Raw genomic sequence first — 14,159 nt, forward strand, 5'->3', positions numbered from 1 at the left:
ACCACACACAAATAAAGGACTGACCAAGGTCGGGGGGGGCGGGCGGCAAACAGGGTTCTGCAGAAGGCAGTGATTGATGCTCTTTGGCTTCTCCTGCAAGGGAAGGAGACAAAGGATTCCTGAAGCTCCATTGCTCCCCACAAGGTCAGTGGGACGGAATTCCACTGGCCTGGGGCCTGCAATCCCATGGAGCTGCTTCCTCTTCATTTTGTAGGCAGGCACGTAGCTCTGCCCCTCCACGAGGCCTCCTCCAGCCCGGAAGTGGACTGGGGCTGGACTTGGGCTGCTGGCCTTTCCTTTGTGTTTTGGGCTGTCAGTGCTCAAGGCTTGCTCCTGGTTCTGCACTCAAGGATCGCTCCTGGCAGGGCTACGGGGTGCCGGATATCAAACTGGGGTTGCCCCGTGCAAGGCAAGTTCCCTACCCATTGCCTTTCTCCTTTTTTTTTTTTTTTTTTTTTTTTTTTTTGCTTTTTGGGTCACACCTGGCAATGCACAGGGGTTACTCCTGGCTTTGCACTCAGGAATTACCCCTGGTCATGCTCAGGGGACCATATGGGATGCTGGGATTTGAACCCGGGTCGGCCACGTGCAAGGCAAACGCCCTACCCTCTGTGCTATCTCTCCAGCCCCACCTTTCTCCTTTTTTAGGAGGAGGGGACACTGGCAACACTTAGGGATTACTTCAGGCTCCCCATGACCTGACCTTTTTTTGTTGTTTTTGGGCCACACCTGGCAATGCTCAGCTGTTACTCTTGGTTCTGCACCCAGGAATGACTCCTGGCAGTGCTTAGGTGACCCTATGGGATGTTGAGGATCGAACCCGCGTCCACCGCGTGAAAGGCAAGCGTTCTCCCCGCAGGGGCCCTTCCACTCGCTTTCAGTAGCAGTTTGGCCCCGCCACTCAGTAATTAGGCACCGCCCCTTGCTCTTAGCCACGCCCCCACCAGTCACAAGGGCGGAGCCACCTTTCCCGGCTTCCGTAGCGCGAACCTGTGTGGGCGGGGCGGTGACTCACGCGTGCGCACGTGCGCCTGTGCCCGCGCCTCGGAGGCGGCCGCCGTGCCGTGCGCGCGCGCTCCCGCGCCGCCGCCACCGTGCGTGCGCGCGCGCCCGCCCCGGTTCTTATAGCGGAGCCCGCAGCTGGCGGCTCGTGGGAGAGTCATGGCGGCTGCGCTGCTTCTCGTCCTGCCTGCGCTGCTTTGCGCGCGGGCCTGGGGCGCGGGTGAGGATTTGGGGGCCCCCAGAGGGCGGCCGGGGTCGGGGGGGACCTTCGAATGAGGCGGGGGGCGGGTGCGAAGGCCGGTCAGGGCGGGGCGCCCGGAGGGGCTCGGCGGTCAGCGCCGCGTCTTGGGGTGGGGGGGTGTAGTGGGCACCGGGGCAGCGCCGGGCTCTGGGGGACGTGAGATTTGGGGGGGGATCGGGGGCCACCCCGCCCAAGCAGAGTGTGTGGGTGGAGCCCCGGGTGTGAAGGCGGCGGCTGGGGCGCTTGGGGGGCTTCCATCTAGACGGATCTTGGGCGCGAAGCCCGATTTCGGGGGGCTGTGGTGGGGGGTTCGACTGGGCTCTCGCGCTGAGGCCCGGATGTTCCCTCCAGGCTGCTGCGGGGGGTGAGAACCTGATTTTTCGGGGAGTGTAGGAGAGGGTGGTCCGGCCAGCACCTCCCCCACCTGCCCCCACGCCTTCCCACTCCTGGGGACAGGGACCCCCCTTTTCTCTTTGGTCCTTGAGTGACCCCGTTGGAGCGTTCCAGCCGACCTGGGTTCCCTCAGACTGGGTGGGGTGCGTGAGGTTGAGGGACTCAGCGGGGGACCCCCCCCGGGGACCCCTAGGCCCAGGAGGATGCGACCTGGGGGGCAAAGGGGACCCTGGCCCGGCGCGCGCCGGTGACCCCTGGACCTGGCATGGACTTGTCATTCTTCCTGGGATTTGGGGGTGTAGGTGCTGGCGCTTCGGGCTTGGGGCGGGGGTTGCAAGCCGCGCGGGCTTCTGCCCTAGTGAGAGCCTTGTGGTGTGGGCACCCCCCTGCCGTCGGGGCCCCCTGGACTTCGGTGTTTGTTCGCTCTCCGCGGTGCCCACCACCGCACACTGCCCAGGACCAGGAGCAGAGGCCTGGCCGGAGGGGCGGGTTCCCAAGGTCACCGGGAGGTCGCGGTGCCCGGTGGGGCTGTAGGGCGGCGGGCACCGGGTGGACGGGGTGGACTCTCGGATTTTCCAGCTCGGGAGGAGGGTGGCTGCCGAGAGCCCAGAGCTGGACCCGGGCTAGTGCGGGGGCGGGGGGTGCGGACGGTCGCTGGTGATTTGCCCGGAGGAGGAAGCTTGGGTTCAGCGGGAGAAGTTTCTGGGTTAAAGATTGTTGGTGATCCGCCGGCAGGGCAGGAGTCTGAATGCGTCCTGGGGGCTTTGCCCTTTACAGCTGCCCGTAATCAGACGCCCCCTGGGGAGGGTCTCGGGTTACAGCCTGGCGCCGGAAGCCGCACCCATAGGAAGTGCCTCGTTGGGGGGCTGACCCAGGCCGATCCCCCAGCTACACCTTACTCAGTGCATCTCCTTTCCCGCCTCCCCCAATCCCTGGGGACATTTCCCCGCCCCTCCCCCCACACCCACTGCCCTTTCCCTGGGATTAGTGACCTGGGAGGCCCAGGATTCTTGGCAGGGGTCTGGGGGAAGGGAAGAGGGCGCCTAACTCAGGTTGTTTTTTGGTTTGTTTATTTTGGGGGCACTCCTGGCTGTTCTTGCTTAGGGCTTATTTCTGGCTCTGTGCTCAGGGAACACTCCTGGCACGGTTCCGGGACTCTGGGGTGCTGGGGTTAGAACTCGGGTCAGCTGCGGGCTGGGCGGGCGCCCTCCGCTCTGTCCTGAGGGCTTCGCTTTCTCTTTGGGAGCCTATCTGAGCCGCAGGGCTGGGTGTGAGCCCCAAGGCCTGCGGCCCACCCTGCCCCCCAGGGACGCCCCTGGAGGTGCCGGTTTGTCAATGAATGAAGGTGACTTATGGGCCAGCTGTTGGCTGCACTCATGTTCTGGGACCCTCAGATCCTGCAAGGATTCCCACCCTCTGGCCCAGCTTCCTGGGACTCCAGGAATGTGGCACCCCGTCATTTCTAGGGTGCACCCGCCCTGAATCCTGGGTGTTTTCCAACCCACTTCCGTGGCTGATGTGCCCTTAGGGGACCTCCTCCCCCCCTTCATTTTTGGCGCGCTCAGGGCTGACTCTTGGCTCTGTGCTCAGGGATCCCTTCTGGCAGGAATCAGGGAGCGAACCCAGATGAGCTGATGGCAAGGCCCTGGAGCCACTCTTGGCAGGTGGGAGGGGGGACTGGGACCTGGAAGCCCCCCCCCCCCACTCCTCTGCTTTGTATACTTCGGTCCTCTCTCCCTTTGTCTTTTTTGGGGGGCTGGGGGTAGGCACACCTGTCAGGGTTTCAGGCTCTAGGTAGTGCCGGGCGACCCTATGCAGTACCAGGGATTGAACCTGGGTTGGCCTCATGCACCCATGACATTTTCATGTCACAGCTGTCACATCCTCAGAAGGGTTGGCCTTTCTCTAGTTTCCTAGGAGGTTGGGGGGGGCGTATCTGTTAATGCCTGAGGCATCCCCCCTCCAGCATGCATTGGGAAACAAACTGGCCCGAGGCCCAGATGGGGGTCCTGAGGTGGCCCAGACTTGGGGTACCTTATCCACACCCCCCCTCCTCGGCACCCCGCTCTGAGCCATTGTGCAATGAGAGGAACACAGGCTCCTGAGAAATGGGGGTGAGTCGGGACAGGGTGGTGTAAGAGGACGTGCCAGGGCAGCTCGGGCCCGCCTGGCCGAGGCCTGCGAGTTACCTCTGGCCAAATCCCACAGACTCGGGCTACACTGTCCCTCCTTTATTTATTTGTTTGTTTGTTTGGTCTTTGGGCCACACCTGGCAGTGCTCGGATTTGACTCCCAGCTCCTCTAGGCAGGATTCTGGGGGTTCTGGGGACCCTGCGGATGAGCCTTTATTGACCTCGTGCAAAGCCAGCGCCCTCCCCGTTCTCTGCTCTCCAGCCCTGAGATGTGGCCAGGCTGGTTCCATCCCTGGTGCCCCCGGGAGCGACCCCCCCCAAATGAAAAATAGAGCCAGAGAGCTAGTTCAGAGGATTAAGGCACTTGCAGGCATGTGTCACAGGGGCCGTGGGGGGGGTGCCACCTGCAGGTCATTCTAGAAAATGTGTCCAAAGGGTCCCAGCATCTGAGACAGTGCTGGCAGTGTGCTGGGTCTCTGGGCACACCAGAGCTGGGCAGCCCAAGGGGGGCGTGGGGTGACCGACCCACTCCTCAAACCGGGTGTGGCCCCTTTCCACTTCTGCTCTTTAGAGGGGCCACACCCCACCCTCAATAATACCAAAAGAAGGCAGAGCGATAGCACAGTGGGGAGTGTGTTTGTCTTGCACAGGACCAACCTGGTTCACTCCTCAGCATCCCATATGGCCCCCTCCCCCCCCAAGCACTGCCAGGAGTAATTCTGAGTGCAGAGCCAGGAGTAGCCCTGAGCATTGCCGGGTGTGACCCAAAAAGCAAAAATAAGAAATAAAAAAAGGTGGCCACTGCCAGCAGCCTGGCGCCCTTTCCCCTTGGGCTGTGTGTGGATGTCTGATACCTGCCGCTGCTGTCTTGGTGGGAGGCCTGCTGGCTGGCCCAGGCATTTGGGGGGCCTCCCTCGGCCCTCCCTGCTCCTCCCTGCTTTGCTATGGGGCTCCTGGGACCACTGGGAGCGGGGTCCTGTGGCTGGGTGGGGTTGGTAGGGCGAGGGGCGTGTGCTGGGGAGGGTCCCTGACCGTCCAGTGCTGTGGCCACACAGGGTCCGTCTGGACCTCCATGCAGGAGGTGGACTCCCGCATCCACCTCACGTGCAGGCTGAACGACAGCAACGTGGAGATCACGGGCCACCGCTGGGTGCGGGGCAACAAGGTGCTGCTGGAGGACAGCCAGCCTGGGCTGAAGATGGATTACTAGTGAGTGGGGGGTGTGGGAGCACGAGGGGCGTCTCCCAGCCACCAAAGCCCGCCCTGCTCTGAGCAGACCCCCACCCCCATATCTCGCAGCATGAGCCCCGATGATCACTCTGGCACCTATTCCTGCATCTTTCTCCCGGAGACCGCGGGCCGGGGTGATATCCAGGTGTCGGGTGAGCAAGGGGAGACCCCCCCCCCCCCGCCACGCACACCCCCCCCACGGGGGAGGGGTGGGTACAGGGACTTGGGGGCCAGACTCGGGGTTCCAGGCGTGTGCTTTCTCGCTCGGTTTCCCTGAAGGACACCCCAAGGTGAAAGCCACGAAAAAGATGGAGAACGTGGACGAGGGGGAGAACGTGGTGCTGAGCTGCACGGCTGAGGCCGACCCCCCTGTACAGTTCTGGAAGTGGTTCCGTGTGAACGAGTCTGGGGAGCAGGTGAGGCCACGCCCAGTGATCGCCACGCCCCGTTGTGATCTAACCCAATGGTGATCCTCGCTCTGCCCCCCCTCTGGGCCACGCCCCCAATGGTGATCTGTTAACTGGGTGGTGATGCAGCCCTTCCAGCCACGCCCCGCGGTTGCACCTCCTGGTCACCTACCTGCATAGCCTTTGCTCAGTGTCCGCGGGTCCTTCCCCACCCCGACAGCAACTTATCGACAACCACACGCGCTCCGACAAGTACTACGTGGTGTCGCGGGAGTCCTCGTCCGAGCTGCACGTGCAGAACCTGCACGTGGAGGAGGACCCGGGCAAGTACACCTGCGAAGCCCACAACGACCTCGGCCAGGACTCGGAGGTGATCGTGCTGCGCGTGCGCAAGCACCTGGCCGCCCTCTGGCCCTTCCTGGGCATCGTGGCCGAGGTGCTCGTGCTGGTCACCATCATCTTCATCTATGAGAAGCGCCAGAAGAAGAACGAGAACCTGGACGGTGAGACTCGACCTGGGAGCTCTCATCCAGGGGGGGGATGGGGTCAGGGGGCGGCTCCCCCACCTTCCCCGTTTATAGGGGTGGGGGAGGGACACTTAAGGCAAAACCCTGAAGTTCGGGTGGCTGCCTGCGGTGACCTGTCCCCTCTCTTGCATGTGGCTGCGCCTCGGACAGATGAAGACACGGGCTCCCAGCCACTGTGAGTCCCGGTGTGCTGGGGGAGGGGGGCAGCTGTGCTGTGCTTCTGTACCCCAAGCACTGACGACCCCCTCTGCTCCCCAGGAAAAGCACGTCACACATGAACGACCAGGGCAAAGAGCTCGGCGTTCGCCAGAGGAACGCCACATGAGCCAGGCAAGCCTGGGGAAAGGGGACACAGGGGGCGGGGGGTGTTGGGACCTGGCCCTCATCTCTCCCCCTTCCTTCCTTCTGCAGGCCGGTGGAAAAGCCTCAGGTGCTGGTGTCCCCGCGTGCCCGGCTCCCCATCCAAGAAACCTTCCCACCAGATGACACCCGGGGGCTCCGCCCCCTCCCCTTCCGTCCAGAACTAAACTAGGGTTTTCTATGAGGAACTCCACCCCTTCTGGGACTGTCTGCCACATTTCACAAGCCCCAGCTCCGCCTAGACCTCAGGAGACCCCAGGCTGCTTCCGCCCCACCCCCTCACCCTGCCCTTCCGGTCCTGTGCCCACTGCCTGAGTGGGCATGCGTGTGTCCTGCTGTGAGGGGTCGCCCTGGCTGCTGGGTGGGACAGCTGGCCCCGAGAGTCCCTCTCCAGCCACCTTGCGGCCTCTTCCTCCACAGCCAATAAACTCGGATGTCTTGTCCTCTACTCCTGTCCGCCCGGGCATGCTCTTTCCTTGGGAGGTCGGGGCGGGGTGGGGGGGTGGTGTGGTAGGGGGGCGGCCAGCGTCCGGGGCATGGCAGGGGTCTGGGGGACATGAGGTGCCAGGACCTTGTTCTGAACCACCACCATGGAGGAGAGGGGCAGGTAGTGACATGCGCCTGAGGTCCGGGACTTGGGGCCAGCGGTTAGGTAGCCCAGAGAAGCCAGGTCACACCAGCAGAACCCGCATCAGGCATGGCACCGGCTTCGGTTTTAGGGGCCTCTGAGAGGAGTCCAGCGGGAAAGGTGCTGGCCTTGCCCGCAGCCGGCCAGGAGCGCCGCCAGGTGGCGCCCCTGAGCACAGAGCTGGAGTAACACCCCCGCACTGCCGGGTGTGGCCAGGTTCCCCCTCTTAGAAGGTTCCTCCCAGGCCCCAGAGACAGCCGGGAGGGCCCAGTTTGATCCCCACTCACCCTACTGCCACCAGGTATGACTCCAAAGTCCAGATCCTTCATGCTGCTTTCTGGGAGTCCCGGAAGTGTGCAGGGCTTCACGGAGGCAACCCCTTAGGGACTGGCCTCTCGGACCCCAGAAGAAACTTTCTAGCCAAGCCAGCATCCCAGCGGCAGGCAAGGGAGGGGGCTGACGGCCAACTCGCCCGCCGCCCAGCCCTGCCACTTCTGCCCCACAGAGCTGGACAGCCGAGTCCTGCCTCTTTCCCCTTCTCACATGGACCTGTTGGGACTGGGTCCTGGGGAGTTCAGGGCCTGCCCATCGTTGCAGCAGCCAAAAATCAGGGCTTGTATGTGAAATCTGTGGCTTTCTATGTGCACACAAAAAACGGTGCCAGAGCCATAGTACTGCAGGGAGGGTGTTTGCTATGTGTGGGGCCGAGCTGGGTTCAATTCCCAGCAAACACCCATCTCAAACACCACCAGGAGTCATTCTTTTTTTTTCTTTCCTTTTGGGTCACACCCGGCGTTGCACAGGAGTTACTCCTGGCTCATGCACTCAGGAATTACTCCTGGCAGAGTCAGTCACGGACAAGGCAGATGCCCTTATCCGCTGTGCTGTCACTCCAGCCCAGGGGTCATTCTTGAATGCTTGAGCCAGGAGTAACTTCTGCATACCGCCAGGTGTAGCCCAAAACACAAAATACAGAGGGGGGTCGAGGTTAGAGCCCCCGCTTTTCTTTTTTTTTTCTTTTTGGCTCACACCGGGCAATGCACAGGGGTTACTCCTGGCTCATGCACTCAGGAATTACTCCTGGCGGTGCTGAAGGGACCATATGGGATGCTGGGAATCAAACCTGGGTTGGACGCATGCAAGGCAAACGCCCTCCCCGCTCCAGCCCTGAGAGCCTCCACTTTGTATATACCCTCAAGCACCGCAGGACCACATTGGCCCCCAAAGCCAAAAAATTAATATTGCCACGAGAAGGCAATTGCACACCCCACCCTGCATTTAGCTTGAGGTAGAGTGTCTAAGTCTGGGGTGAGGCTGACCAGGCAGTCATCACCCGCATACACATAAGGTCAAAGGACAGTGAACTTTGACCTGGTTCCTCCTGTAAGGACAGGAGAACGCAGACCGCCCCGCAGCTGGGAGTATCCAGGAACACGCACACACGTGGACGAACACGCACGTGCGTGAAGACCCCCACGCACCTAGAGACAACAATGCTTCCAGCCCTGGAATCAATCCGGACAGTCGGGTTCGTGGCTTCTGCCAGTCACCACCAGGGGGTGCTGTGCACACACCAAGGGCCCCGGAAGCGGCGCCTCATCTGTCATCTGCAGAGCAGTGAGGGGTCCCCATGGCCCACCTGGAACCCTGGGGTCTCGCAGCACTATCCCCGTTCTCTTATGTCTGGGTGACTGATTTTGAGCCGACCCGAGTTGGGGACTGACTGGCAGGACAGGCCAGAGAGCGCCAGCAGCCCAGAACCCAGAGTAGACAGGAGGCTCAGGCCTGAGCCCACTGCCCCTTTCTTGGGGTGTGGGGACAACCAGGGAGGGGATCCCAGAAGCACACAAGGAGGGGCCACATTAGGTGGGGTGAATAGGAGGGACACTCCAGCACCCCCAGAATGTACCAGCCTTTACAGGCAGACTTGGGCCCCAGCCGGTAGCTTTCCTGCCAAAGTTAGATGTGATTCCCTGAGTACTGTCCCGGGATCACTCCTGAAGAGTCAAGAACAGCTCCTAGCTCCTGGGGGCTGGAGTGATAGCACGGCAGGGAGGGCACTTATCTTGCATGTAGCTGACCTGGGATCAGCATAAGATCCCGGCATCCCATAAGATCCGCCAAGCACTGCCAGGAGGGATCCCTGAGCGTAGAGCCAGGAGTAACCCCTTAGCACGCTGGTGTGCCCCCCCCCCCGCCCACCCCAACCTTCCCTCCAAAAAAGAAAGATTACTTTTCTTTTTTCTTTTTTCTTTTTTTTTTTTGCTTTTTGGGTCACACCTGGCGATGCACAGGGGTTACTCCCACTGTGCTATCGCTCCAGCCCCGAAAGATTACTTTTCAAGCCTGTCTTCCTACTTGAATGTGTATTTTGCTTGCTTGTCTCTCATTTCTTTTTTTTTTTTTTTTTTTTTTTTTTTGCTTTTTGGGTCACACCTGGCGATGCACAGGGGTTACTCCTGGCTCTGCACTCAGGAATCACCCCTGGCCGTGCTCAGGGGACCATATGGGATGCTGGGATTCGAACCCGGGTCGGCCGCGTGCAAGGCAAATGCCCTACCCGCTGTGCTATCGCTCCAGCCCCTTGTCTCTCATTTCTTTGTTTATGTGTTTTCACTCTGGAGAAGGCTGTGCTTTTTTTTTTTCCCCCCACTTTTGGGTCACACTCGGTGATGCTCAGGGGTTACTTCTGGCTCTGCACTCAGGAATTACTGGTGCTCAGGGGACCCTATGGGATGCTGGGAATCGAACCTGGGTCGGCCGCGTGCAAGGCAAACACCCTACCCACTGTGCTATCACTCTAGCCCCCCCCCCCCAAGGCTGTGCTTTCTTGAACACATCTTTCTTTCTCTGCCCCTCACCTTATTTATTTATTTATTTATTTATTTAGAGGTAAGGGCACACCCAGTAGGGCTCAGGTTCTGCACTCAGGGGACTTTATGAGGTGCCAGGAATCAAACCTGCGTCCGCCACGTGCAAGGCAAGGACACAACCCCTGCCGTACTATCTCTCAGCCCCATTCATTCCTTCTCTTTAGAACATGTCCCCTTCCTTAGTATTCCAACCCCCAGCCCCAAAATGGGAGCCCGAGAACACACACCTGACCCGAATGCCAGCCTCAGGGCCAGAGCATTTACTTTGCACTTAACCGACTGGGGTTTGAGCCCCAGTACCCCAGGTGGTCCCCCGAGCACTTCGAGGAGTAACTCCTGAGTGCAAAGCCAGGAGTAAGCCCTGAGCATCGCCAGGTGTGACACCCAAACTGAAGCCAAACCGAAGCAAACAATGAACAGTAAATAAAGCCTCATCTCCACCTGAGATGTCATGATTCAAAGAGCACCCCAAATTTCATCGGGGGTCCCCAATGTCTCATAGAGGTCGGAGGCCCCATGGGGTAGCAGAGGGCAGGCTTTGATGCTGTTCCCACTGCAGAGAACCCCGGGTGAGAGCACGGAGCTATGGAAGTAAAATGGGCAAGGTGGAGTGCTATGTGAATCTGGGGTGGGGGTGTCCTGCTTCCAGTCCCCGGTCACCCAGGGCTCTGCCAGGCATGAGGGCATCTACAGCTGTGAGACCGGGGGCACAGACAGCACCCACTTTTCTTTTTTTTCTTTTTTTTTTTTTTGCTTTTTGGGTCACACCTGGCGATGCACAGGGGTTACTCCTGGCTCATGGACTCAGGAATTACTCCTGGCGGTGCTCAGGGGACCATATGGGATGCTGGGAATCGAACCCGGGTCGGCCGCGTGCATGGCAAACGCCCTACCCGCTGTGCTATCGCTCCAGCCCCAGCACCCACTTTTCTAAGCTGGCACCTCGCACATAAGGCTGATTTCACATCCACATTCATTTTTCTTTTCTCACTTTTTTTGGTCACACTCGGCAGTGCTCAGGGCTGACTCCTGGCTCTGTGCCCAGGGATCACTCCTGGCAGTGCTGTGGGATGCCGGGGTTCAAACCCGGGTTCACTTGCATGCAAGGCAAGTGCCCTATCAGCTGTACTAGCACTCTTGCTCTTATATTTCTTTGATTTATTGTTTTGTTTATTTTTTGTTTGGAGGCCACACCCAGCGGTACCCAGTGCTGATTCCTGGCTCAGGAATTACTCCTGGCAGGTTCAGGGAATGCTGTGGGGTACCAGGGATCAAACCTGGGTCAGCTGTATGCAAGACACCGTGCCTGCTATACTATAGCTCCAGCCCAGGAATAATAATAATAATAACAATAACAATTATTATTATTATTATTATTTTGCTTTTTGGGTCACACCTGGCGATGCACAGGGGTTGCTCCGGAAGCTGCACTCAGGAATTACTCCTGGCGGTGCTCAGAGGACCATATGGGATGCTGGGATTCGAACCCGGGTCAGCCGTGTGCAAGGCAAACACCCTACCCGCTGTGTTATCGCTCCAGTCCCAGCACAGGAAATTTTTTGCTTTGGTGGAGGAATATTTGGGCCACACCCAGCAGTTCTCAAGGCTTACTCCTAGCTCTGAGCTCAGGGATCACTTCTGGCTGGGTGTGGGGGGTGGCAGGCAAGAGGGCCCTATGGGGTACCAGGGATCAAATTCAGGTCAATCGCATGGAAGGCACATCAAGCCTTGCTTCCGTCCCCTCCTCTGACAGGCCTACTGCCATCCTCACCTCTATCTTGGCCTTGTGTGTTTGGCAGTAAGGAAATAATTTCTCCTAAACACCCCGCAGTGTAGGGAGAACACATGAAGTTTCCTTCTAAATCCCAACCAACCCCCGATTCAATTCTTGATTTTTTTTTTTTTGAGTCTGGTGTTTCTCAGGGCTTCTGGCTTTGGACTCAGATATCACTCTTTTTATTATTATTTTTTTAAATTTTTTTGCTTTTTGGGTCACACCCAGCGATGCTCAGGGGTTATTCCTGGCTTTGCACTCAGGAATTACTCCTGGCGGTGCTTGGGGGACCATATGGGACGCCGAGGATCAAACCCGGGTTGGCCGCGTGCAAGGCAAACGCCCTACCTGCTGTGTTATCGCTCCGGCCCCTCAGATATCACTCTTGCTGAGACTTGGGAGACCCTCAGGGATGCTGGGGATCGAACTGGATTGGCCACATCCAAGGCAAGTGTCCTGCCCACTGTACTATCACTCCAGCCCCCCCAGATTTCATAGTTGGAAATGTCTGTCAGAGGCATGCATGAATAAATGAGAAAACGAAGGAATGAGTGACGTGCAGGGATGGAATGAGCAAGCCAATGGGCAAATGAATGAATATGGGAATGAATAAATGAATGGAATTTTTAAAGGAGTGAATGAATGAAGGATCCTGTGAGCCAGTATGGGGCTGAATGAACGAGTGACTACAGGAGCAGGGAAAGGACTCAGGAAGGAAAACAGAGGAACCGATGGATGAAGGAGCAGCCAATGAGCAAGTGAGTCAGGGAATGAATGAGTGATTGAGTGAATGAATGCAAGAGGGAGGAAGGAATGAGTGAATGAATGAACCATTGCAGGGGTTGGGCCGAGGGGGTGGGAAACAGAGAGCGCTGGCAGAGGGCTGGCCGGGGGGGGGGGGCAGCAGTCAGGACCTGGGGACAAGGTCTTAAGTCATGGGGGGCGGCCCCCCTGGTCAGGCGGGCCTCAGAGGGCCTTTGTGCTCTGCTGAGGGCCGGTGGGCCCTGGGTGGGGCCGTGCAGCGCCTCCTCCCGCAGCCCGCCGGCCTGCCCGCCCGCAAACCCCAGGGCTCTGGCCGGCTGCCCACGCTGACATCTTCCCGGGGTGAGCATAAAAGATGCCCCTTTAGCTAGAACACACATCTGCCCCGGGCGGGCCGAAGCCTGGTACTGCCAACTCTGCCGCCCGCCCATCTGGCTGCCAGTCTGGCTGAAGGCTCAGCGGATGCCTCGCCCCAGGAGCGGAAGCCGCCTGGGCTGACCCCGGGCCCGGGCAATGGGGCGGGGGGAAGTAGTGAGGGGCACAGGACCCCCAGGGCCGACCCTGTGGTCTATTTATTTATTTATTTATTTATTTTGCTTTTTGGGTCACACCTGGTGATGCACAAGGGTTACTCCTGGCTCTGCACTCAGGAATTACTCCTGGCGGTGCTCAGGGGACCATATGGGATGCTGGGAATCGAACCCGGGTCGGCCGCGTATAAGGCAAAAGGCCCTACCCGCTGTGCTATTGCTCCAGCCCTCAGACCCTGTGGTTTAAACTGGCCCCAATCCCTCCACTGAGCCCCCATTGTGGGCGGGGAAACCCCTATCCCTGAGGGAGAAGGGAGCAGGTAAAGAAAGTTGGGGAAGGTGGCAGCTTGCAGGACCCACTGGGTACTAGTGACCTGGTCCACACCCCAAATTACTTAATATTGAGCGTCACACAGGGCCAGAGCGGTAGTACAGCAGGAAGGGCGCTGTTTTGGGGTGTGTGTGTGTGTGTGTGTGTGTGTGTGTGTGTGTGTGTGTGTATGTGTGTGAGACACAATTTCACCTGGTGGTATATTTGGGGCTTTGTGGTTAGGGAGTACTCTTGGTGGGGTGCTGGGGATCGAACCCAGGTCTGCTGAGTGCAAGGTAAGAGCCTGACCTGCTGTACTATCACTCCAGTCCCTGGGCCACTTTTTTTTTGGCGGGGGGGGGGGGGGTTGTGACACCAAGCGATGCTCAAACCTGGCTTAGCACTCAGCTCACTCCTGGTGGGTTCGGGGCACCCTATAGGATGCTGGGGATCAAACCAGGGTCAGCCTCCTGCAAGGCAAGAACCCTAAGGTTCCAGCCCCTCTGAGTGTCTTATTCTTTCTCTGCTCCACCTCCTCACCGTGCCCCCAACCCCTCTCCCCTGCCTACCCTTTGCTTGAGATGGGGTGGGGGGCTGGGGGGAGGGTCCGCACCCCAAATTCCTTAATATTAAACGTCACACAGGGCCAGAGTGATAGTACAGCAGGAAGGGCACTTGCCTTGCACCCGGCCAACCTGGAGTCAATCTCCGCGGTCCCCTGAGCCCCACCAGGGGATAATTCCTGAGTGTAGAACCTGGAGTAACCCCTGAGCATGTCTGAGTGTGACCCAATGAGCCTGGGGGGGAGGGGAAAGAATCAATCACACACCCCTAGGGGGTGGGATCATAACACAGCGGGGAGGGAGGGCCCCTGCTTGCACGCAGCTGACCTGGTTCAATCCTCGCCATCCCATACGGCTCCCGAGTACCGCCAGGAGTGACCCCTGAGCGCGGAGGCAGGAATAAGCCCCAAGCACCACAGATGGAACA

General features: G+C 59.3%; 1 protein-coding gene across 3 annotated transcripts; it reads left to right on the top strand.

Moving 5' to 3' along the window:
* Nucleotides 1-1,012: 1,012 nt before the first annotated feature.
* BSG (basigin (Ok blood group)) lies at nucleotides 1,013-6,740 on the top strand. 3 transcript variants are annotated; one of them, XM_055126455.1, is made up of 8 exons: nucleotides 1,063-1,222; nucleotides 4,824-4,977; nucleotides 5,068-5,150; nucleotides 5,278-5,414; nucleotides 5,626-5,908; nucleotides 6,083-6,107; nucleotides 6,191-6,262; nucleotides 6,344-6,740. In XM_055126455.1, exons 1-7 carry the CDS (start codon nucleotides 1,162-1,164, stop codon nucleotides 6,255-6,257), a joined length of 810 nt encoding a protein of 269 aa, XP_054982430.1. In that variant the 5' UTR covers nucleotides 1,063-1,161; the 3' UTR covers nucleotides 6,258-6,262; nucleotides 6,344-6,740. The 3 variants fall into 3 exon arrangements, 2 of the variants coding, with proteins under 2 accessions (XP_054982431.1, XP_054982430.1); XM_055126456.1 differs by lacking the exon at nucleotides 4,824-4,977 and having other exon boundaries at nucleotides 1,013-1,222; XR_008628518.1 differs by lacking the exon at nucleotides 6,083-6,107.
* The last annotated feature ends 7,419 nt before the right edge of the window (nucleotides 6,741-14,159 follow it).

Source organism: Sorex araneus, chromosome 2 (assembly GCF_027595985.1).
Source record: "Sorex araneus isolate mSorAra2 chromosome 2, mSorAra2.pri, whole genome shotgun sequence".
NCBI classification, from domain to species: Eukaryota; Metazoa; Chordata; class Mammalia; order Eulipotyphla; family Soricidae; genus Sorex; species Sorex araneus.

What these genes read in the sequence shown, in the direction of transcription:
- BSG (XM_055126455.1), top strand. Translation starts at nt 1,162, where the DNA reads ATGGCGGCTGCGCTGCTTCTCGTCCTGCCTGCGCTGCTTTGCGCGCGG. An exon ending in CGCGCGGGCCTGGGGCGCGG is followed by an intron (nt 1,223 to 4,823) that starts GTGAGGATTTGG and finishes GTGGCCACACAG; the next exon opens with GGTCCGTCTGGACCTCCATG. An exon ending in TGAACGAGTCTGGGGAGCAG is followed by an intron (nt 5,415 to 5,625) that starts GTGAGGCCACGC and finishes CCACCCCGACAG; the next exon opens with CAACTTATCGACAACCACAC.